The sequence below is a fragment of the Polistes dominula genome, unplaced genomic scaffold (assembly GCF_049000335.1).
Source record: "Polistes dominula isolate Pdom_NZ unplaced genomic scaffold, Pdom_raw_medaka contig_26, whole genome shotgun sequence".
Classification (NCBI taxonomy): Eukaryota; Metazoa; Arthropoda; class Insecta; order Hymenoptera; family Vespidae; genus Polistes; species Polistes dominula.
Window position 1 is genome coordinate 985,093 of NW_028300939.1, and position 24,266 is coordinate 1,009,358.

The 24,266-nt window shown below is 29.9% G+C and overlaps 1 protein-coding gene and 2 long non-coding RNA genes across 6 annotated transcripts; 1 reads left to right on the forward strand and 2 right to left on the reverse strand.

The window, feature by feature from the left end:
• Positions 1–1,473: 1,473 nt before the first annotated feature.
• On the reverse strand, positions 1,474–2,350 carry LOC149032857 (uncharacterized). Its single transcript, XM_089171454.1, has 2 exons — positions 1,961–2,350; positions 1,474–1,734 (listed from the first exon to the last, which is right to left on the reverse strand). The coding sequence occupies exons 1-2, from the start codon at positions 2,348–2,350 to the stop codon at positions 1,690–1,692; spliced, it is 435 nt and encodes a 144-aa protein (XP_089027580.1). The 3' UTR covers positions 1,474–1,689.
• A 5,691-nt stretch (positions 2,351–8,041) lies between these two features.
• On the reverse strand, positions 8,042–9,706 carry LOC149032858 (uncharacterized). Of its 2 annotated transcripts, XR_016176241.1 has the most exons (5): positions 9,572–9,706; positions 9,262–9,422; positions 9,035–9,122; positions 8,271–8,882; positions 8,042–8,174 (listed from the first exon to the last, which is right to left on the reverse strand). It is a non-coding gene; the product is annotated as an uncharacterized LOC149032858 (long non-coding RNA). The 2 variants fall into 2 exon arrangements; XR_016176240.1 differs by having other exon boundaries at positions 8,042–8,882.
• A 2,118-nt stretch (positions 9,707–11,824) lies between these two features.
• Positions 11,825–17,893, forward strand: LOC149032859 (uncharacterized). 3 transcript variants are annotated; one of them, XR_016176233.1, is made up of 5 exons: positions 11,825–11,959; positions 12,109–12,269; positions 12,409–12,496; positions 12,649–12,802; positions 17,846–17,893. It is a non-coding gene; the product is annotated as an uncharacterized LOC149032859 (long non-coding RNA). The 3 variants fall into 3 exon arrangements; XR_016176232.1 differs by lacking the exon at positions 17,846–17,893 and adding an exon at positions 13,357–13,489 and having other exon boundaries at positions 12,649–13,260; XR_016176231.1 differs by lacking the exon at positions 17,846–17,893 and having other exon boundaries at positions 12,649–13,489.
• Positions 17,894–24,266: the final 6,373 nt, after the last annotated feature.

Below are 24,266 nucleotides of genomic sequence, written 5' to 3' on the forward strand. Positions count from 1 at the left end.
GAGATTCGTCTCCTTCGTGTGTTTTCATCCCCTTTTTCTTTTTTGTTTCCTTTTTTTTGTGTATCATTTTTTCTTTCCTACCCCTTCCTTCCATTTTCATCTCTTTCGAAAAATTCAATCTACGTATGTATGTATGTATGTATGTATGTATGTATGTATAAAAGTTAACGTGAAAAAACTAAATTTCTTTTATGTATAAGTATGAAACAAAATTTAGATGGTGCAACCTTTCAAAAATTATGACCAAAATTTACACCTTTTTTCCATGAAAAGTTATGAACTTTACAACCCTTTTCTACGTATTAATTAGCATAGTGATTTTTACATATTTAATATGATTTATATCGATTAGCAAGGACTTCTTTAATTTCTTGTTTCTTTCGTTTGGATGTTAAGAAAAGAAGAAAAAAGAAGAGAACTAAAACACGACATTTTTCTTAACTTCAACTTTTATTCGTACTTTGTAATCAGACTTTCACCCTTTTTCTTTCATTCTATGTTCTTCTGTCTGCCCTGTCTCAAGAGGGTTTGCTTAACTCTACTCTGCGTTAGTGAAAAGAAAAAAAAAAGGTATGATCCGAGTAAAGGAAAAGAAGACATTTCCTCTTTGCAGGAAGATATACATCTACAGGGTGGATCGTGACAACTTTGACATTCTCAAAAAAGAAAAAAACAAAAAAGAAAAAAAAAAAACGAATTATACTTTACACGAAAGATCAAAAGTTATGTCCCAATTTATATATATACATAACTAAATAAATCTATGAGTTTAAAATTGTATTAATATACCTAATTAAAAAATAAAATAATTTCGCGAAAGTATTATTTTTAATTAATCGAGTATTATCGTTCACAATTTCTTTACTCCTGAGTTTGCCCTGAGAACGATACGAAACGAAACAAAACAAAAAAAAAATACAAAAAATTGTTCTTGTTAGGTTGCCTAGCAAGCTTTGGTCCAACATTCTCGTATTTTCCAAAGCAAAACTGGCAAGCTAGAGGCGTTATTTTTCCTAGGTCGTCAAAGTTTTCGTTTTCATTTTCGTTTTCATTTTCGTTTTCATATTCGTCTTCGTCATCGTTGTATACGAATGGCTTTGAATCGTTAATGTTAAAACAAGGGATAAAGTCGTAACGTCGTCGAAGGGGCTGCGATATGTAAAAGGACTGTGTCTAGTAAAGAAGAAAAATAATAAAAAACAAAGAAAAAAGAAACTGATTATTCCGCGAGCGTTTGATAAATTAAACGAACTCGTCCAATTTTTATTTTCTTTTTGAAATAGGAGATCTCGATGTATTTGTTATAAAGGAAAAATTAAAAAGAAAAAAAAAGCGATTGAGAATTCTTTATTTTATACAACCAATTTGTTTCGATATTATTGGAATAAATTATTTCTCTTCTTTTTTCATATTGAAATTAATTAAATAAATTGTTATGAAAAAAAGAAACAAGAAGAACAAAAGATGAATGTGTTAAGGGGACCTTCTACTCTGCAATTTAAAAAAATTTTTTTTTTTTTTTTTTACATTTTTCGAATGTATATATATGTAGAAATATTGTGTTAAAATTTCAAAAAGATCCGATGTCTCTAACTACATTTTTGGTGCCTGAACGTAACTACCTCGGACCGCTTTCCTGAGCGTTCGGCGCGCACGGACGACTCTTATCTTGTTCAATCCCTTTCTCTTTCATTGTTTATTCAAGCAGTTTTTTTTATTGTAATCTGTATAATCCTTCGTATTGTCAGGTATATTTTTCGGGGGATCAGACATAGAGAAATATATAACTGTCTGAAGATGATGATATATAGATTATTAAATTATGATGATGTTAATGGGCTAATAATTTGAATAATACGTGGCCCATTGCTTGGCCCATTAATCGGCCAATGATCAACTACCATTATAATAACTGATAATATACTGCGATAATAACTGCCATTAATGGGCCGATAATAACTGCCGGTAATGGGCCGATAATAAATGCCGGTAATGGGCCGATAATAAATGCCGGTAATGGGCCAGTAATAAATGCCGGTAATGGGCCGATAATAAATGCCGGTAATGGGCCAGTAATAAATGCCGGTAATGGGCCAGTAATAAATGCCGGTAATGGGCCAGTAATAAATGCCGGTAATGGGCCAGTAATAAATGCCGGTAATGGGCCAGTAATAAATGCCGGTAATGGGCCGATAATAAATGCCGGTAATGGGCCAGTAATAAATGCCGGTAATGGGCCGATAATAAATGCCGGTAATGGGCCGATAATAAATGCCGGTAATGGGCCGATAATAACTGCCATTAATGGGCCGATAATAACTGCCATTAATGGGCCGATGATAACTACCATTAATGGGCCGATGATAACTGCCATTAATGGGCCGATAATAACACTCGTAGCTTTTTAATCGTATCATGTATGTAATATTTATATTATATTGTTTGTCGATAATTAATATATTTACAATGTTAATTTTGTTATATAATATATGGAATAAATTGATGATACTCGCGCTTATTAATTATAAAACATTTATTTGTCCCCCTCCCTACCATAATCCATAAGTCCATAAATCATCTCTTATACTTTTTATAACGCATATATTATTAATAATCAATCATTCGTTAAATAATTATATGATTTCATTCGGATTTTCCATATACGTTGCATTCTTATTTTATTTCATCTCGTTATATTTATCTACGTATCAATTTCCATGTTTAAACACAATACCATTTTGCAAATCTATAACAATGAAACAAAGATTTTTATTAGATTATTGTCTTCTTTACAATATCACGGTTGTGTAATAAGAAAAAAAGAAAAGTAAAATATAAAACTTGATAACAGATCTCTATTTATTATTAATTAATATATACGTCAATAATATATTATAGTGCACACTATCTACAGTACTAGTATTTATAAAAATATCAAAACTAGAATTATAATAATAATATAATCTATGTGAGGATAAGAAGTCACATATAAAAATAATAAAAAAAGAAAGGTATCATTGGATAAAATATTGTTGAAATATATTTTTATTATAATCCTAATAAAAAGTAGAATTATGAATCAACATAGATCCTGTTTTATTGGCAAGATCCCCCTACCCTTCAACCCTTAAGGATATCAATGCCGAAGGTGGATCGTTGTACTATCCTATGTAAGGTAATAATCGCTAAATATATCTAGATATATAGATATATATACACATATTCAACGTTATAAGGTCAAACACCATTTGGGATAAAGTAGGTGGAAGAAATTTCGGTAGGTCCGAGAGCCCTGAAACGATAATCGTCAACGTTTTCTTCTCTCATGGTAGACACTCAAGCGACTTCATCGTATCTTCACGGCTTTGTCGAAGAGACGTAAAACTACCTCTTTTATGAGCAACGCGTGAGATCAGTAAAAAAGAGAGAAAAAAAAAGAAATGCGGAAGAGGAGAGAGAGAAAGATAGTGAAAAAAAATGCACAAGAGGAAAAAAAATTGTCTAGAATATAAAAAAATTTTGCCCTCTTAAACGTTCCTAACCGCGTTGAAAAATAATGCAATTTTAGCACCTACACTTATGTGTTTCATTCCTAATATACAAATTATCGACGATATTAAGTTTGACCATAAATAATTTACCTCTTTTATAAGACAGATTTTTGTCTTGTATAGTTGACAAAATTCCTATTAGAAAAATAAAAGAACATATAAAATCATTACCGTATTAAACCTGAAATAAATATTTTCATTGATTAAATAAGAAAAATAAAAAAAAAACTCTACAAAAATTAAAAAATAATAATTCATATTTAGTGTTTACGTGTGTGCCTTCAGAAATGCCATTATACACATATATATATATATTAAAAAATGAAACAATTTTAGGAACTCAAATAGAAAGAAATCTCGAAGGTTTGTTGTTAAATCCAACGATGATCACCTGTAACAAAAAGAAAACTATATTAATTATAGAATCAAGTGAGATACAATAGCCTGACATATGAATCGTCCAATTTGCAGATGCACTTTTCAAATTGAATTCTCTATTTATTGCTATCAAATCTCTATTTAAAGTTGCAATAAAAATGAATTTAAACGTGTGATTTTACATTTAAAAAAAAATAAAAAAGTAAAAGTACAAATATTAAGTTACTAGAGAAAATAATATCTATTAATTATTATAACTAATACTTTTAAACTGCATTATGTAGAAAAGAAAAAATTACAAATTTAATAAAATATGATCAAAGTGAAAAATCTTAAAGACAAAAAAAAAAGAAAGATTACTTTAATATTCAAAAGACGATAATTAGATTTCAAAATGTAATAAAAAGGAAATTTAAATATTTTGATTCGAACTAACTAAACACATATGCATCTTTTTGACGATATAGACACGCATCTGGTGTCCCAAGGAGATGGAATGGTCCATCATCTCCAATTACAACTAGAAATTAATGACGAGCAAAAAAGTAAAACAATAAAATATAAAATATGACTAGAGAGCTATTCTCTAAAGGTTCAAACTTGCTGTTGAACCTTTGAAAATAACTCAATAGCCTGTAGTTGCCCTCTTGAGCCACAATTAAGTGGGGGCCTCTTCGGCATTAAGCCTCTTCTTTCTTCATTCCATGAAAACTGCATTTGGACATTTCCTACGTGCGAGCAAGATAAGATCTTTCATACTAATTTTGCAAATGAACTCGTATTTTGTTATGATTCTAATTCCCAATTATATTAAAAAATTAATTTACATTTCGCGTTCACTTTTCTATCTCGTGGACCATCAATGAACTTGGAGTTCATTGACCATACACGAGAATATTTAATCGAATGTCCAAGCAGATAATAATTTCCCTCGATGACCTAATAACACTTCGCACTTTTAACGTCGAGTAATAAAATGGAATTGAAATAAAAAGTGCAATAAATGCAATGCATTTTCTTGCAATACTTTGTTATATTTAATTATATCAAATATTTCTAGCTGTAAGATAAAATCGCGATAGTGCGTAGTGCTAATCCTGAAATACTTAAAACTAAGTATCAAATGCATCAAAGAATTTGCGAATTTGATTCGACTCTATCTCGTTCGAAATAAAATCGAAGTAGAAATAAATTTTTCAAATGGTTGCAAATACCTTTGAATCATGATACATAATAAAGATCACAGAATAGTTACAAAATAAATTAACAAATCAAACATAATATAGAATGAGATGATCAAATTTTGTAACAATTCTGTATAAACCAGGAGGCGGAATTTCCACTCCGGAGTGGAAGCAAGAAGTCTAATGCCTTTCCTGGATCCTACCTACTTAAAATTAAAGTTTTCACATTCATTCAGAGAAGTATACTACCTGCCTGCCTATTACCCATATTTTTACCCATTTTAAGAAAAACCATACATACCCACCCACTCACTCCACGGTTCTCACACATACCACCAGGGTGCAAAAGCCTACACTAGAGAGCATGCCCCGGGGCACCTCCGACACCCTAGTTCAACCACGTTTTCTAAACTTATATGCTAATGGGTATACGTACGTATTTTGCTGTAATCGACTGCCAAGGCTAATGATTATTGCATAAAAAACTAAAGCAAAAATACAAGTATACACTAGTATATATGTATGCATACTAGTAATATACAAGTATATCAAAGTTTCCACAAATAAATGCAGTAACTCTACTATGCAAACGAGATTATCAAACAAATTAGAAATATTTAATATAAATATAAGAATACACAGAAACGTGATATGAGGAAGTAGTGCTTTGAGTATTTAATAATGTATTAAATGAATAAAAAATATCGCGAAACGATGTACAATACACACTACCTAATACGCACACACAGGTGTAAAGTACATCGTGCAATCACTAGCACAATAACAGCCGCCAATAGGGGAAAAAACTAAAACTAAACCCACGCTAACTGTTTCTCACCCATACGTGTAACACCTGGGCACACGCATAGATGAGAACGCAGAAAGTATGGGGGGGAGAAACGGGAGATTAGTATATTAGAAGCTGAAAATCCTGATCTAAAAAATATGATTAACACATATATAAATATATCAAAAGATTTTAATAAAAATTCATCTAAGCGACTAAGGACTCTACAAGTCATTTGGTGAATAATGACTTAAACAAGCGAATGAAAAAAAAAGTTACCCCATATGAAACAATTATAGCTTCGAGGTAAAGGTTGTATTAAAAGACTCTACAATAATGATGGATATTTTTTGCAAACCTCGGACGACTCCTTTCATTAAGTTGGCTGTTCTAATGAAAGAACTGGGCTTTGAGCCACCACTTAACTGCCAAAGTCTATCCGTCGCGAATAAGTTTGTCTTCTTGCTCATTTATTTAAAATATCAAAGTATTGATATATCAAAATTAATTTCGATTAGATAAACTATGTACGAAGCAATGCATGTAAGACATTTATTACATGCTTTTATAAACGTAATAAAAAAGAGAGTGCATTTATAAATTGCATTATGAATTAAATGAATTTAACCGATGAGACAAGAAAACCTATCCTGAACTAATAATAAAACATACAATAAAACATATAATAAAATATACAATTTTCATGAGTAACTCCTAAAAAGGAATTACTCATGTGCTCGTCAATAATTTATTTAAATAATTACAACCAGTAACTCGTGCCGATTTGGACCTTTCATCCTCGGCATGATTGAGCACTGGAGGGACTTTAAATAAAAACTCATGGTTTAAGAAGTTCTGCGATGGCTCCAAAACACTCCTACTTCGCAGCAAGTATTGTAGTCTGACCATGGAAGACGATACTCGATTTGCCATTGAAGAAGATCCATCGAAGATCCATCGAAGATCCATCGAAGATCCATCGAAGAATTCATCCAACATCTTTGAAAGGAAGAGAATCCATGGTTATATCTGTAAAATAAAATAGAACAAAACGATAAGTTATCTAGAATATTATCCAAAATCATATAAAATAAAATCGAATAAAATGTAAATAAAAATGAATACTTACAATGCATTCCAAGGAGATGCAGCTCTATTGCACCATGGTGATGCACCTCGCGTGAATCTAAAAACGCGGTATGAACGAAAATAAGAAACTATAGATGAGTTTCTTATCGCGAAACCGAAATTTTATTACACGACGAACAACACTGACTCTAATTCGCGTTTGATTTTAATTTATTACTCGCCCGATCACTGATTCTACAACTAATACAAAGACTGCATTGCACGCAGTTTGATAATACCACCATAAACACTGCACATATTGCTTCACGCACTATTGCAATCTGAAACTGAAATAAAAAACAATACTATTAATATCATTACTATTACAAAAAATCATTAAAATTTTTGAGGAATTATTTAATACAAAAATATACTCACTTTAAATCTTTATTGATGAATGCACAATGGGTCTCCTATCCTTAGGATAATGATGTCAATGCACAAATAATGACTATAAAACATATATAATAATTAATGCAATTAATTCAATTAACACTAGATTTATGGACTGAGCAAATGTGATTCATTTCAAACTTTTTTGTTACATATATATAAAATAGAAATATTTCAATTAATTGTAATTTAATAAAATTTAAATTTAATTACTTTTAAAATAGAATATTTTTTAAAAATATATATTAATTTTTAATGCTGTAATGAAATATGCATAAATATTAATTCCTCTCCTCTACCAACTTTTTCATTTAAACAATGTTTGTAAATTTTAAAAAAATAGTGAAGATAACAATAATGAACAAATCTAGTGTTAAACGAATTTCTAAATGAATTTAATTAATAAAATGTGAATACCATTCCAACGATGATCTGAAACACAAATAAAAACAAGATTATATAAATCTTTGTTATATAAAAATAACTATAATTATCGAAAAAATGTTTCATATAAAAATTAACTTACGTTTTTTCTTCATTGATGAATGCACGATGGGTCTCCTACCCTTAGGATGACGATGAACACACGTTTAAATTTAATAAAAGAAACTTGCGAGTTTCTTAACCGAGCAAACGAAACTTTAATATGCGACGATCAACACTGAATCTACTTGTCGACTTTTTTATATTTTATTTTAACACGATGCAACACACGAGAACCTCATTGCCTACGCGCTCGATTGCAATGATTTTCTGAAACAGAAAAAGAAAAAGAACAATTAAGATCATTGTTGTAATAAAAATCAATTGAAATTATCATAGAAATGTTTGATAGTAAAATATACTTACTTTTAGTCTTCGTTGATGACTGCAGGATGGGTATCCTACCCTTAGGATGACGATGTATAAAATAAAATTAAATAAAAAGTCTGAAAAGCTGAAACATACTAAAGACTATATTACAATATTTCCTGTAAATCATTTCTGAAGGCAGGGCACACATTAAAACCATTGAATATTTTTGATAGAATGGTATTCAAGTTATTAAATATTTGTGAAATTGATCAAAGTATGCAACTATTTGCTTGCAATATTACATATTAAGTATGTAATGTTAGTATAAATATTAATTAAAAATCTTTAAAGTTGTCTAAATAAAACAGTAATTGTATCAGCAAACGCAATAAAGAGTAACATAAAAAATAAACCAATTTTTATACCATTCTATGCAATGAGAAACTTTTTAAACTATTAAAATCAAAACGATAACGTTAGAAATAAAATTATTAAATAATTTAATACGTCACTTTTTCGTTTATGTTGTCTCGTCGAAGGATAGAAAACGAATACGAGCTACATTACTACGTAACCTTGGTAGAGGAGATCTTCGGAATGTCGAACGCTCGGCTATTATACCTATGTTATCGGCTGTTTACGTTTTGTCGTCGACTCGAGAAATATCTACAAATATAAATACACATTTATATAATAGCTTATATGTAGAGTGTATTGTTTTCTTATTCTTCCTCTCTCTCACACACTCCTTCTCTCTCACTCTTTCTGTAGTATTTCTATATGCTTATATGCTTATACTTAAGAAAAATAATGCTCACCTCGCCGTATATGGAGTAGATAAAAAAAGTTGCCACAAGATTAAAAGGTTAGTGAATTCGTGTTGCAACTCTCCCCATGCTCAGAAAGCTAAAAAAAAAAGTAAAATATGAAAAAACTCACGTATAAAAATTATGCATGTAGTATGCATTTGATATATAACATTCGTTATATATCATTTAATATATAACAGGAAGGTGTACATTAAAATATTAATTGAAACAATTACCTGAAATTAACGGGATAACCAAATCCGCTGTAACAAGTATACAGAACGCAGGTTAAAAAATTCGAAAGATTCGCCATATTGCAGTGCATAAAGCAGGCGCGTAAGATTGGCGCGAAAATACTGCATGCGCGAAAATGATGCGCAGTATGTCTTCCTTCCACCTATATTAAAGAAAAATTTTGAATGATTAAAAATACGATATAGAAGCATAAAAATTGTCAAAATATACTCAAAAAATCAAAATTGATCCTTATATCCTTTATATATTATAATAGAAAAGTGTAAACCTTACAAAATATCTATTAATTACCTGAACTTAACGGGACGATGACACTCCGATGTGTTCTCCACGAAAGACGCCATGAAACTGAAGAATTCGGACGAAAGCTTGGCTGTGATTGGCTAATTCATTTTTTTGAACAAGAAAAGGGTCATCACGGCTTCCTACACGGACAGAATCTGACCTTCCTCATGACCACGCTGGTCAAACTACATATGATAATTTATTTATTAAATAAATTAAAAATCATTTCTATTTTTCTAATAAATGTACACAATACTTAAAAATATTCTAAAAATAATGAATAGAATAAAGACAATGTAGACATTAAGAGATCTTTGTCGTTTTGCACAAAAAAACAAAATCGTATAGAAGACAATTGTCGATAGAAAAATGTCTAATATGAAATGCAGCATATGAAAGAATAAATTCCCAAAATCTGTATCGATAAAGAATCCTCACAATTGAAATACTTTCACAGATGCATAATTGTTTTAAAAATATTCACAATAGCGTTTATACACGATTCACACACGAAGATTATTCCACATGATTTTCTATGCTATAAGATACTACATTCTCTTTATTCTATTCATTATTTTTAGAATAATTATGAATAACATGTACGTTTAATTTCTAATCGAAAAAAGAAACATAAATTTATAATAAATCAAAATTATTCTCCTCTATTTAATGTATGTTAAAACATATGAAATGTTTAAACCAATGTATATGCATAGAAACAATCTGAAATGTAATTAGACAATATTAGAATAATAAAATAATTGTTAAATAATTAATATAAGTACATTTTGTTATCTAATAACTAATTACATATGATCTATCTACCTTTCCCTTCAAGATTTACCTTTTAACTGAGACATTATCCTCTGTGAAAATGCTTTTATTTTAATGTTGTTTAGGTTATTTTCCAAATCTGCCCATGTATGTAACAAAATAAAACATTCCAATTAAACAGAGATTCACATTATAACTCTCTTATTTTTGCATTTTTTTCACTTTACACAATACTTTACACTCTTTAATTGTAAACATTACAAAAATAATTAATAAAATATAAAAAGAATGCATAATATAAACATTATCTCATTGCTCACGAGAAAATAATCATGTAGAACAGAAATCTTGTCAAAGAAATTTGTAAAACAATTGACAATCTATCGCTTGCCACACGTATAAAATTAAATCTTTATCATAAAGGCGAGTTTTTACGTTAAAGAAACAAATTATAGGGACTTTTCTATTGTTGGCAAGCGATAGATTGTCAATTGTTTTACAAATTTCTTTGACAAGATTTCTTTTCTACATGATTATGATCTCGTGAGCAATAAGATAATGTTTATATTATGCATTATTTTATATTTTATTCATTATTTTTGTAACGATTACAAGTTACATGTGTATTTAATAAAAATAGTAATAACATAAAGAGAGTTATAATGTGAATCTCTGTATATTTTGAATGTTATTTGCGTTTCATATATGGGCAGATTTGGAAAATAACCTAAACAACATTAAAATAAAAGCATTTTCACAGAGGATAATGTCTCAGTTAAAAGGTAAATCTTGAAGGGAAAGGTAGATAGATCATATGTAATTAGTTATTAGATAACAAAATGTACTTATATTAATTATTTAACAATTATTTTATTATTCTAATATTGTCTAATTACATTTCAGATTGTTTCTATGCATATACATTGGTTTAAACATTTCATATGTTTTAACATACATTAAATAGAGGAGAATAATTTTGATTTATTATAAATTTATGTTTCTTTTTTCGATTAGAAATTAAACGTACATGTTATTCATAATTATTCTAAAAATAATGAATAGAATAAAGAGAATGTAGTATCTTATAGCATAGAAAATCATGTGGAATAATCTTCGTGTGTGAATCGTGTATAAACGCTATTGTGAATATTTTTAAAACAATTATGCATCTGTGAAAGTATTTCAATTGTGAGGATTCTTTATCGATACAGATTTTGGGAATTTATTCTTTCATATGCTGCATTTCATATTAGACATTTTTCTATCGACAATTGTCTTCTATACGATTTTGTTTTTTTGTGCAAAACGACAAAGATCTCTTAATGTCTACATTGTCTTTATTCTATTCATTATTTTTAGAATATTTTTAAGTATTGTGTACATTTATTAGAAAAATAGAAATGATTTTTAATTTATTTAATAAATAAATTATCATATGTAGTTTGACCAGCGTGGTCATGAGGAAGGTCAGATTCTGTCCGTGTAGGAAGCCGTGATGACCCTTTTCTTGTTCAAAAAAATGAATTAGCCAATCACAGCCAAGCTTTCGTCCGAATTCTTCAGTTTCATGGCGTCTTTCGTGGAGAACACATCGGAGTGTCATCGTCCCGTTAAGTTCAGGTAATTAATAGATATTTTGTAAGGTTTACACTTTTCTATTATAATATATAAAGGATATAAGGATCAATTTTGATTTTTTGAGTATATTTTGACAATTTTTATGCTTCTATATCGTATTTTTAATCATTCAAAATTTTTCTTTAATATAGGTGGAAGGAAGACATACTGCGCATCATTTTCGCGCATGCAGTATTTTCGCGCCAATCTTACGCGCCTGCTTTATGCACTGCAATATGGCGAATCTTTCGAATTTTTTAACCTGCGTTCTGTATACTTGTTACAGCGGATTTGGTTATCCCGTTAATTTCAGGTAATTGTTTCAATTAATATTTTAATGTACACCTTCCTGTTATATATTAAATGATATATAACGAATGTTATATATCAAATGCATACTACATGCATAATTTTTATACGTGAGTTTTTTCATATTTTACTTTTTTTTTTAGCTTTCTGAGCATGGGGAGAGTTGCAACACGAATTCACTAACCTTTTAATCTTGTGGCAACTTTTTTTATCTACTCCATATACGGCGAGGTGAGCATTATTTTTCTTAAGTATAAGCATATAAGCATATAGAAATACTACAGAAAGAGTGAGAGAGAAGGAGTGTGTGAGAGAGAGGAAGAATAAGAAAACAATACACTCTACATATAAGCTATTATATAAATGTGTATTTATATTTGTAGATATTTCTCGAGTCGACGACAAAACGTAAACAGCCGATAACATAGGTATAATAGCCGAGCGTTCGACATTCCGAAGATCTCCTCTACCAAGGTTACGTAGTAATGTAGCTCGTATTCGTTTTCTATCCTTCGACGAGACAACATAAACGAAAAAGTGACGTATTAAATTATTTAATAATTTTATTTCTAACGTTATCGTTTTGATTTTAATAGTTTAAAAAGTTTCTCATTGCATAGAATGGTATAAAAATTGGTTTATTTTTTATGTTACTCTTTATTGCGTTTGCTGATACAATTACTGTTTTATTTAGACAACTTTAAAGATTTTTAATTAATATTTATACTAACATTACATACTTAATATGTAATATTGCAAGCAAATAGTTGCATACTTTGATCAATTTCACAAATATTTAATAACTTGAATACCATTCTATCAAAAATATTCAATGGTTTTAATGTGTGCCCTGCCTTCAGAAATGATTTACAGGAAATATTGTAATATAGTCTTTAGTATGTTTCAGCTTTTCAGACTTTTTATTTAATTTTATTTTATACATCGTCATCCTAAGGGTAGGATACCCATCCTGCAGTCATCAACGAAGACTAAAAGTAAGTATATTTTACTATCAAACATTTCTATGATAATTTCAATTGATTTTTATTACAACAATGATCTTAATTGTTCTTTTTCTTTTTCTGTTTCAGAAAATCATTGCAATCGAGCGCGTAGGCAATGAGGTTCTCGTGTGTTGCATCGTGTTAAAATAAAATATAAAAAAGTCGACAAGTAGATTCAGTGTTGATCGTCGCATATTAAAGTTTCGTTTGCTCGGTTAAGAAACTCGCAAGTTTCTTTTATTAAATTTAAACGTGTGTTCATCGTCATCCTAAGGGTAGGAGACCCATCGTGCATTCATCAATGAAGAAAAAACGTAAGTTAATTTTTATATGAAACATTTTTTCGATAATTATAGTTATTTTTATATAACAAAGATTTATATAATCTTGTTTTTATTTGTGTTTCAGATCATCGTTGGAATGGTATTCACATTTTATTAATTAAATTCATTTAGAAATTCGTTTAACACTAGATTTGTTCATTATTGTTATCTTCACTATTTTTTTAAAATTTACAAACATTGTTTAAATGAAAAAGTTGGTAGAGGAGAGGAATTAATATTTATGCATATTTCATTACAGCATTAAAAATTAATATATATTTTTAAAAAATATTCTATTTTAAAAGTAATTAAATTTAAATTTTATTAAATTACAATTAATTGAAATATTTCTATTTTATATATATGTAACAAAAAAGTTTGAAATGAATCACATTTGCTCAGTCCATAAATCTAGTGTTAATTGAATTAATTGCATTAATTATTATATATGTTTTATAGTCATTATTTGTGCATTGACATCATTATCCTAAGGATAGGAGACCCATTGTGCATTCATCAATAAAGATTTAAAGTGAGTATATTTTTGTATTAAATAATTCCTCAAAAATTTTAATGATTTTTTGTAATAGTAATGATATTAATAGTATTGTTTTTTATTTCAGTTTCAGATTGCAATAGTGCGTGAAGCAATATGTGCAGTGTTTATGGTGGTATTATCAAACTGCGTGCAATGCAGTCTTTGTATTAGTTGTAGAATCAGTGATCGGGCGAGTAATAAATTAAAATCAAACGCGAATTAGAGTCAGTGTTGTTCGTCGTGTAATAAAATTTCGGTTTCGCGATAAGAAACTCATCTATAGTTTCTTATTTTCGTTCATACCGCGTTTTTAGATTCACGCGAGGTGCATCACCATGGTGCAATAGAGCTGCATCTCCTTGGAATGCATTGTAAGTATTCATTTTTATTTACATTTTATTCGATTTTATTTTATATGATTTTGGATAATATTCTAGATAACTTATCGTTTTGTTCTATTTTATTTTACAGATATAACCATGGATTCTCTTCCTTTCAAAGATGTTGGATGAATTCTTCGATGGATCTTCGATGGATCTTCGATGGATCTTCGATGGATCTTCTTCAATGGCAAATCGAGTATCGTCTTCCATGGTCAGACTACAATACTTGCTGCGAAGTAGGAGTGTTTTGGAGCCATCGCAGAACTTCTTAAACCATGAGTTTTTATTTAAAGTCCCTCCAGTGCTCAATCATGCCGAGGATGAAAGGTCCAAATCGGCACGAGTTACTGGTTGTAATTATTTAAATAAATTATTGACGAGCACATGAGTAATTCCTTTTTAGGAGTTACTCATGAAAATTGTATATTTTATTATATGTTTTATTGTATGTTTTATTATTAGTTCAGGATAGGTTTTCTTGTCTCATCGGTTAAATTCATTTAATTCATAATGCAATTTATAAATGCACTCTCTTTTTTATTACGTTTATAAAAGCATGTAATAAATGTCTTACATGCATTGCTTCGTACATAGTTTATCTAATCGAAATTAATTTTGATATATCAATACTTTGATATTTTAAATAAATGAGCAAGAAGACAAACTTATTCGCGACGGATAGACTTTGGCAGTTAAGTGGTGGCTCAAAGCCCAGTTCTTTCATTAGAACAGCCAACTTAATGAAAGGAGTCGTCCGAGGTTTGCAAAAAATATCCATCATTATTGTAGAGTCTTTTAATACAACCTTTACCTCGAAGCTATAATTGTTTCATATGGGGTAACTTTTTTTTTCATTCGCTTGTTTAAGTCATTATTCACCAAATGACTTGTAGAGTCCTTAGTCGCTTAGATGAATTTTTATTAAAATCTTTTGATATATTTATATATGTGTTAATCATATTTTTTAGATCAGGATTTTCAGCTTCTAATATACTAATCTCCCGTTTCTCCCCCCCATACTTTCTGCGTTCTCATCTATGCGTGTGCCCAGGTGTTACACGTATGGGTGAGAAACAGTTAGCGTGGGTTTAGTTTTAGTTTTTTCCCCTATTGGCGGCTGTTATTGTGCTAGTGATTGCACGATGTACTTTACACCTGTGTGTGCGTATTAGGTAGTGTGTATTGTACATCGTTTCGCGATATTTTTTATTCATTTAATACATTATTAAATACTCAAAGCACTACTTCCTCATATCACGTTTCTGTGTATTCTTATATTTATATTAAATATTTCTAATTTGTTTGATAATCTCGTTTGCATAGTAGAGTTACTGCATTTATTTGTGGAAACTTTGATATACTTGTATATTACTAGTATGCATACATATATACTAGTGTATACTTGTATTTTTGCTTTAGTTTTTTATGCAATAATCATTAGCCTTGGCAGTCGATTACAGCAAAATACGTACGTATACCCATTAGCATATAAGTTTAGAAAACGTGGTTGAACTAGGGTGTCGGAGGTGCCCCGGGGCATGCTCTCTAGTGTAGGCTTTTGCACCCTGGTGGTATGTGTGAGAACCGTGGAGTGAGTGGGTGGGTATGTATGGTTTTTCTTAAAATGGGTAAAAATATGGGTAATAGGCAGGCAGGTAGTATACTTCTCTGAATGAATGTGAAAACTTTAATTTTAAGTAGGTAGGATCCAGGAAAGGCATTAGACTTCTTGCTTCCACTCCGGAGTGGAAATTCCGCCTCCTGGTTTATACAGAATTGTTACAAAATTTGATCATCTCATTCTATATTATGTTTGATTTGTTAATTTATTTTGTAACTATTCTGTGATCTTTATTATGTATCATGATTCAAAGGTATTTGCAACCATTTGAAAAATTTATTTCTACTTCGATTTTATTTCGAACGAGATAGAGTCGAATCAAATTCGCAAATTCTTTGATGCATTTGATACTTAGTTTTAAGTATTTCAGGATTAGCACTACGCACTATCGCGATTTTATCTTACAGCTAGAAATATTTGATATAATTAAATATAACAAAGTATTGCAAGAAAATGCATTGCATTTATTGCACTTTTTATTTCAATTCCATTTTATTACTCGACGTTAAAAGTGCGAAGTGTTATTAGGTCATCGAGGGAAATTATTATCTGCTTGGACATTCGATTAAATATTCTCGTGTATGGTCAATGAACTCCAAGTTCATTGATGGTCCACGAGATAGAAAAGTGAACGCGAAATGTAAATTAATTTTTTAATATAATTGGGAATTAGAATCATAACAAAATACGAGTTCATTTGCAAAATTAGTATGAAAGATCTTATCTTGCTCGCACGTAGGAAATGTCCAAATGCAGTTTTCATGGAATGAAGAAAGAAGAGGCTTAATGCCGAAGAGGCCCCCACTTAATTGTGGCTCAAGAGGGCAACTACAGGCTATTGAGTTATTTTCAAAGGTTCAACAGCAAGTTTGAACCTTTAGAGAATAGCTCTCTAGTCATATTTTATATTTTATTGTTTTACTTTTTTGCTCGTCATTAATTTCTAGTTGTAATTGGAGATGATGGACCATTCCATCTCCTTGGGACACCAGATGCGTGTCTATATCGTCAAAAAGATGCATATGTGTTTAGTTAGTTCGAATCAAAATATTTAAATTTCCTTTTTATTACATTTTGAAATCTAATTATCGTCTTTTGAATATTAAAGTAATCTTTCTTTTTTTTTTGTCTTTAAGATTTTTCACTTTGATCATATTTTATTAAATTTGTAATTTTTTCTTTTCTACATAATGCAGTTTAAAAGTATTAGTTATAATAATTAATAGATATTATTTTCTCTAGTAACTTAATATTTGTACTTTTACTTTTTTATTTTTTTTTTAAATGTAAAATCACACGTTTAAATTCATTTTTATTGCAACTTTAAATAGAGATTTGATAGCAATAAATAGAGAATTCAATTTGAAAAGTGCATCTGCAAATTGGACGATTCATATGTCAGGCTATTGTATCTCACTTGATTCTATAATTAATATAGTTTTCTTTTTGTTACAGGTGATCATCGTTGGATTTAACAACAAACCTTCGAGATTTCTTTCTATTTGAGTTCCTAAAATTGTTTCATTTTTTAATATATATATATATGTGTATAATGGCATTTCTGAAGGCACACACGTAAACACTAAATATGAATTATTATTTTTTAATTTTTGTAGAGTTTTTTTTTTATTTTTCTTATTTAATCAATGAAAATATTTATTTCAGGTTTAATACGGTAATGATTTTATATGTTCTTTTATTTTTCTAATAGGAATTTTGTCAACTATACAAGACAAAAATCTGTCTTATAAAAGAGGTAAATTATTTATGGTCAAACTTAATATCGTCGATAATTTGTATATTAGGAATGAAACACATAAGTGTAGGTGCTAAAATTGCATTATTTTTCAACTCAGTTAGGAATCGATATTTAGAAATTATAAATAATTTTTTTATCTAGACAATTTGCATTGTATTCGAAATTTTGATGAAACTTAAAACATGAAACTCCGCTAACATGTCAACACGTTACACGTTTCTAATCAATTTACCAGGTATATGATTGCTGTACACCACCATACGCGTTTTCTCACATAACTTATTGTTCATTCGTCCGACATGTCATGGCATTCTCCTCCTTCTCCTCCTCTATAGCGAGAGTCGAGTTTTGTTTTATAATTGCCTGTTAAATGGGCCACACGAGCGTATGGAAATTTCTTACCGGCTAAGTTATTAGCACAAGCGTTCTGGCATTAGTTTCGCGAACCGAGAGACAACGGACGAGGATTTTGATTAGAATGCAAATTCTACGCGGAGAATAATAGCTCGCGACAAATTCCCAACCCCCGCGAATTTCCACACGTTTTCGTATCTTTCTCTCTTTCTACCTCGTCCTACCCCAACCTCACCCCTAGTCTACCTACACTTTCTCTATCCTTGACGATTACGATGATTGTCTTCTTAATTGTGAAACAAAAGTTTATAATATATATAGATATATATGTATGTATAAATATATTAACGTAATTAATTCTACAAAAGAGAGAGAGAGAGAGAGAGAGAGAGACAGGAATTAATTATTTAATTTGTATCTACAACTCTTTATTTGAATTTCATTCATCTTGTTCCCATTTTTATTGCACGTGTTATTATTTCGATATAAAAAAAAAAAATAGATATTCATGTGTATATATTATTTACGTGTTTAATGATAATATTTATTTTTTATTTTTTTTTTTGAAATAACTTTTTTATTCGATCGAAAGAAATTATATTATCATATTTTCATGGCACAATTATTGAATTAATTATTGAATTATTACTTTTATCATAATATCTCTAATCATATAGAAGATATGAAATTGAATAGAACGTTGTCGATAGTTTGAATAGTATGATTTTCGAAATGACAGCTTATTATCTATTCGTGATGATTAATTATTATTCCCAGAATGATTATACATACAAATATGTGATTGATAGGAAATCAATGTTAATTATCGTGATATTTGAGAATTGATTTTGAACAAAAAGAATAAAATCGCAAGTATTATTTTCAAGCGCAAGTATCAAATAGTATCAGTATAGTAAACTCTTGGGAATTTCTATTGGATAGATGTGGAACGATGGAAACGTTGTGAAGTTCCTATTCGTAGAGTATCCCGTTGCGTCTTCTACACACTAGGGAGAACTCACTTTGAAATTCGGTTACTGGTACTCAACGATGCTACTATCTCTCTCTCTCTCTTCAATTCTATTCTATTCTATTCTCTTTCGTGGTCGTGTGAAGGTAGTTTCGATCAATTTTATTTTTACTTAAGCTTATTTTATTCGATTTAACAGTATATAATCATTACTAGTACGATCGATACTATCAAAGAATTTGATTATTCATACTAAAGAATATCATGCATAATATATTTATATATACATATATTTTATAGAATCAATTTTAACTTCGTTTATGAACAATTATCTTCTTAATGATTTTACCCATCTTTCTCATTAATACGTTATTGATCGATCACAGGTATTATACTCATGTTTTGCACGTGCAATCAAATTACTGTTGTTATCAAGGTATTCAATTGTAGAAGCAGTTATTAAAATATTACCTATATATGTATGTATATATAACGCATTTATCAATTTTTGAAATTCTTTTAAATATTGTATTATATTTTCAATTGTTAATATGATCGTTATATGAAATTTTTCATGCAATACCCGTTCAATAATGTATTGGATTATGAGAAAGTACAAAAAAAAATATACGTCATTTGTAAATGCATTAAATATTTTCGAATAAATGTTATTTTCAAAATCAAATATCAATATGAAATAAAATACATTTGTCATTAAAGTTAACAATGAAACCTTGAAAAGAGATGATCTTATACTCTCATAGTGATTTCTCGAATGTTGGTAGGAGAGAAATGACAAGAATTGAAGACGGTAGTAACAGTTTGAGATACGATTCGATCAATTAAAGGTAAAGTTCGTAACTAGTACTACTACTACTACTATTACTACTACTACTACGTATTCTCTTATAGTAATGGTATAGACTTTCTGAGTTTCGTTGTCCGTTTGTAATAGCAACAACGATCGTGCTCTGTATTCGAGATTCCCGAGACAATGGATATCTAGGTTTCGATAGCAACAGCAGTAGCAGCTCGGTTGGATTTGTGATCACTCGTTGGATGTACGATGAAAACAACGGAAAGCTATTTCGTTCGTTAACGGACGATATACGCGGATCGAAAGGTTCTCGTTCGTTGCGATCAACCTACCGTGATCATCGATGAAGGATCAACCTTATTCCACCTTTGGTCTCATGATCTCAGGTCCGAGTTTCCACGTTCAATCGTTCTTTCTTCTCTAGCCAACTGTACTTTACGATTTATTTGTTCAAACGACGTTACGTCCGATCACTATTTTTCTATTTATATATATATATAATATACATGTGTGTATGTGTGTACATATATGTTTACATATTCTTACGTAACTTGGAATAAAATCTGTAAGGTTACATACATTTTGTGATAGAATTTTTCATATAAATTATATATATTTCATTAATTCAGTTACTTAATTAATTCATTTACATATTTAATAATAAGATATTTAAAATTACCATTATACTAATGTTTATTTCATTGATAATTTTTTATATTTAATTTGTGTACACACACAACACACATATGACACGACGTAAGGAAAAAAAGACCGGTTGTTTTATAAATTTTGTTGAATTAAATTATATTCACTTATCAATTACTTTCGATTCGTTTGTATGAAAAGTTATTCTTACTTTGTTTTTATTTAGAAAGAAAACAATTTTATTAGTTTAATCTTACTTAAAAGAAATCAAAATATAATAAATAAATAGTCTAATATTATTTTTTTTATTACCGTCACACATATGATTGTGTCAGAAATATTATATATATATATATGAATAGTTTTGTGTAAAGTTATTGAAAAAAAAAAATTTATCCGATCTGAAGAAAGAGGGATATTGTCAAAAGGTATCACATACCGTATCAGAAAGTTAGACCAGTGTGTTTGACATTATTGGAAGCAATTCAGCCTTCTTACCCGATGCACTTCGACCCGTAGTCGTTGCATTATCGTTCAAGTCTACTGCACTAGGGTCATAACATTTTCTCTCTTATTTCTATTTCTATTTTTCTTCCCTATTCGCACTATAAGAGTGCGAGAACGTTGTCCAACGGCAACCCAATGGTGATACCAAGACCGTCTAGAAGATGATATCGATATATCGATTCGAAGCTTTGAACTCCAGTCTCAGTTAGATATTCTATCTTATTTATTCTAGTATATTTGCGTATAAACGATTTCTATGATCTATTTTGAAATATATATTGTAGTTTTTATTTGTATATAGTAACATATATGTTAGAACAAATGTTATAAAATAGAAATAGGTGAACTTTTAATCAATTTGATTTATTACAAAATTCTTTTGAGACATTGTTTAAAAAAAAAAAAAAATACACACCTTACCTTTTTATCGTTCTAACGAAAAATATTTAATTATTAATTTGGTAAATCTTTTAAAAAATAGAATAGAAAGTAAATTTAGATGTCAAGTATAGTAATATTAAATAACGTGATAATCGATCGTGATAATTAAATAATCGATTCGTATTTCCTATTTGTTAAATTGTATTTAACAACTCGATGAAGCCGTCTAGAAACCGTCGACACGTTAAAATAGTCAAGGCGAAATCAGATTAGATCTTCGTGCATCGAGGGTAATTCGGAATTCGAGATAATTATCTAACAGAAATTGCAGGTGCTACGTGATTGATGTTTGTACGACATAATTTCGTCTACGTGAAGGTGTGTACCCATAGACCATCCTTTCGTCTAGATTAAGATGGACGTGCACGTGCATCTATCTCACTCTAAATCTCTATCTATCTTTCTTTATATATATAGACATATAAATATATAGTATCATAACGATGAGGGTGTCACAAAATGAGCGGAAAAAGAGAGAGCCGATGTAAGACGCGATCGAAGATCGTAAAAACCTTGGTGAAATGGCGTTGGCATCAAGCTTTCATCGGAAATTCGATATTTAAAGTTATTTACTTTAGGTAGACGAAATAGATAGGAGGTAAACGGTGGGTTGGTTGGTTGACTTGACTTCGATAGCTACCGAAGTAAATCGATCGGAACGTCTATCGTTTTCTAACAAAAATAATAAATGAAGTAAAGTTAAAAAAAAAGTGAAGGAAATAAGTAACAAAAAGAAAAATAAAAAGAAAACGGAATAATCTTTTGAAGATGAGAAATAAAAAAAAAACGAAGTATGTAACTTAAGATTGTTTGAATAAGTCAAGATGATGAGTTAAAAATTAAGACGCGGTCAAAGATCAAACGCGTACGTGCTTAACGATTTACAAAAGGTGCCGCAACACCCACAACGAGAGTAAACTTTCGTCAGCCGCAAATTACTTTCATTTAAATCGTTATCGGCGAGCGGCTTGTCCTACTTGCCTTGGTTTACGCGATTAGCATAAATTTACATCCTAGGTTGAAGACACGTAAAGGCTCGAAGGGCCAATCCACCCACACTCACACCCACAACTTACACCCACATTTCCACCTGTGCGTTCGTGTTGTACTTCTTGACGACAACGATAGGGGACAAGGGCCGAAGGGAAGAACGGATTTTGCCAAAGGGGGTTTGCAAAGTTTATTCTTGAGAAAGTAAAATCGGGAGAAAGAGAAAGTCTATCTCGTTCGAAAGATAAACCCTTACAACGTAAAGTTGTAACACGTTTGTTAGGGTTATACTCGATTCGTATCGTAATATTTTTGATCAATATTAAAACTTAAACAGGTATATTATATTTAAACAAAAAAACGTTTCATATTTGCACGTGTAATATATATTTTATAAAACAAATTATGTTATTCCCTTTTCTATTTATTTTTCTATCCTTCGCAATTTTGAATTTTAAAAAATAAAATGATGTATTTCGTATAGAAGCTCTAGAAATGTTCTATGATGTATCGCGATTGAGATAGAAATTATTTTAATTAAAGTATCGAGGTATAGAAACAAGTTAACGAGATTTTTGGTTACGTACATAGATACACATACTCGCATACGTACTTTATTATAATATTATACAGATTTGCATTACGCGTCCGTTGTTGGTTTTATTTTTCTTTTTTTCGTTTGGTGGGTGGGGCCGGATGTGTATGGGGAAAAGGAGTTAATTAGAAATATTTTTTTGATGTTTTGTGGATTTTAGTAAAAATTTTCAATCATCACCCTTCGTAATAATTTCTTTTTCCGCGAGTCTCAGTCAGCGTTTTCTTTTAATATAAAAAAAAAAAACAAATGATGAAAGGTAGTAATGTAAATATAAATGTTTACACGCAACGTTGCTCATTTACATATGCATTCAATTCTATACTCTAATAGGATTTTATTTCATCGTCGCAATTTATATACCAGTTAAATTAGTTTATATTTGAGTTGGATGAAATTAGAGTTAAATCTGAGGAAAAAGAATATTGCTGACAATAAAGGTAGGACATCTAAAAGCTAAATTAAATCGAGAACGAAGTAACAGTAGCAGTAGTAGCAGAAGTAGTAGATATATCTTTCTTGCTTGATAAAAGAGTTAAAAAAAGTTAGTGTGTTCAACGTCAAACTTAGTTTATCCTTAGTATGTTGCCTTTGCGCATTCACCAGATTATTTTCAACTGCAACTTTACTAGTCGTTGGAATCATATTGAAAAATAAAAAAAATACTTAAGAGAGAGAAATAGAGTAAAGCAATTTATGTAGAAAAAAAAATAGAAAAAAATATATAAAGAAGCAAGAAAGAATATCCTATATGAAGCTTATGTTATAACGGAAGTGAACGACCTTCCATACGAACGCATTCACTGTCAATGATGGTAACCATCCTTTCTCATATCTCGATGGTACGTAGGTACTGTAACACGATAGTAGCCGACAGCATGTTATACTCGTATGCTCTGAGAAGAGAGAACTCATCTGACTAGAAAAAAAAAGGAGGAGAAAGAGAATAGACGATCGGTTATTCTCTTCTTCTTCCGGGGGCAGTAACACCCTTTTCTGTTCGATTATTAGATGGTTCGTTGTAAAAATAAAAAAGAAAAATGATCTTCTCTAT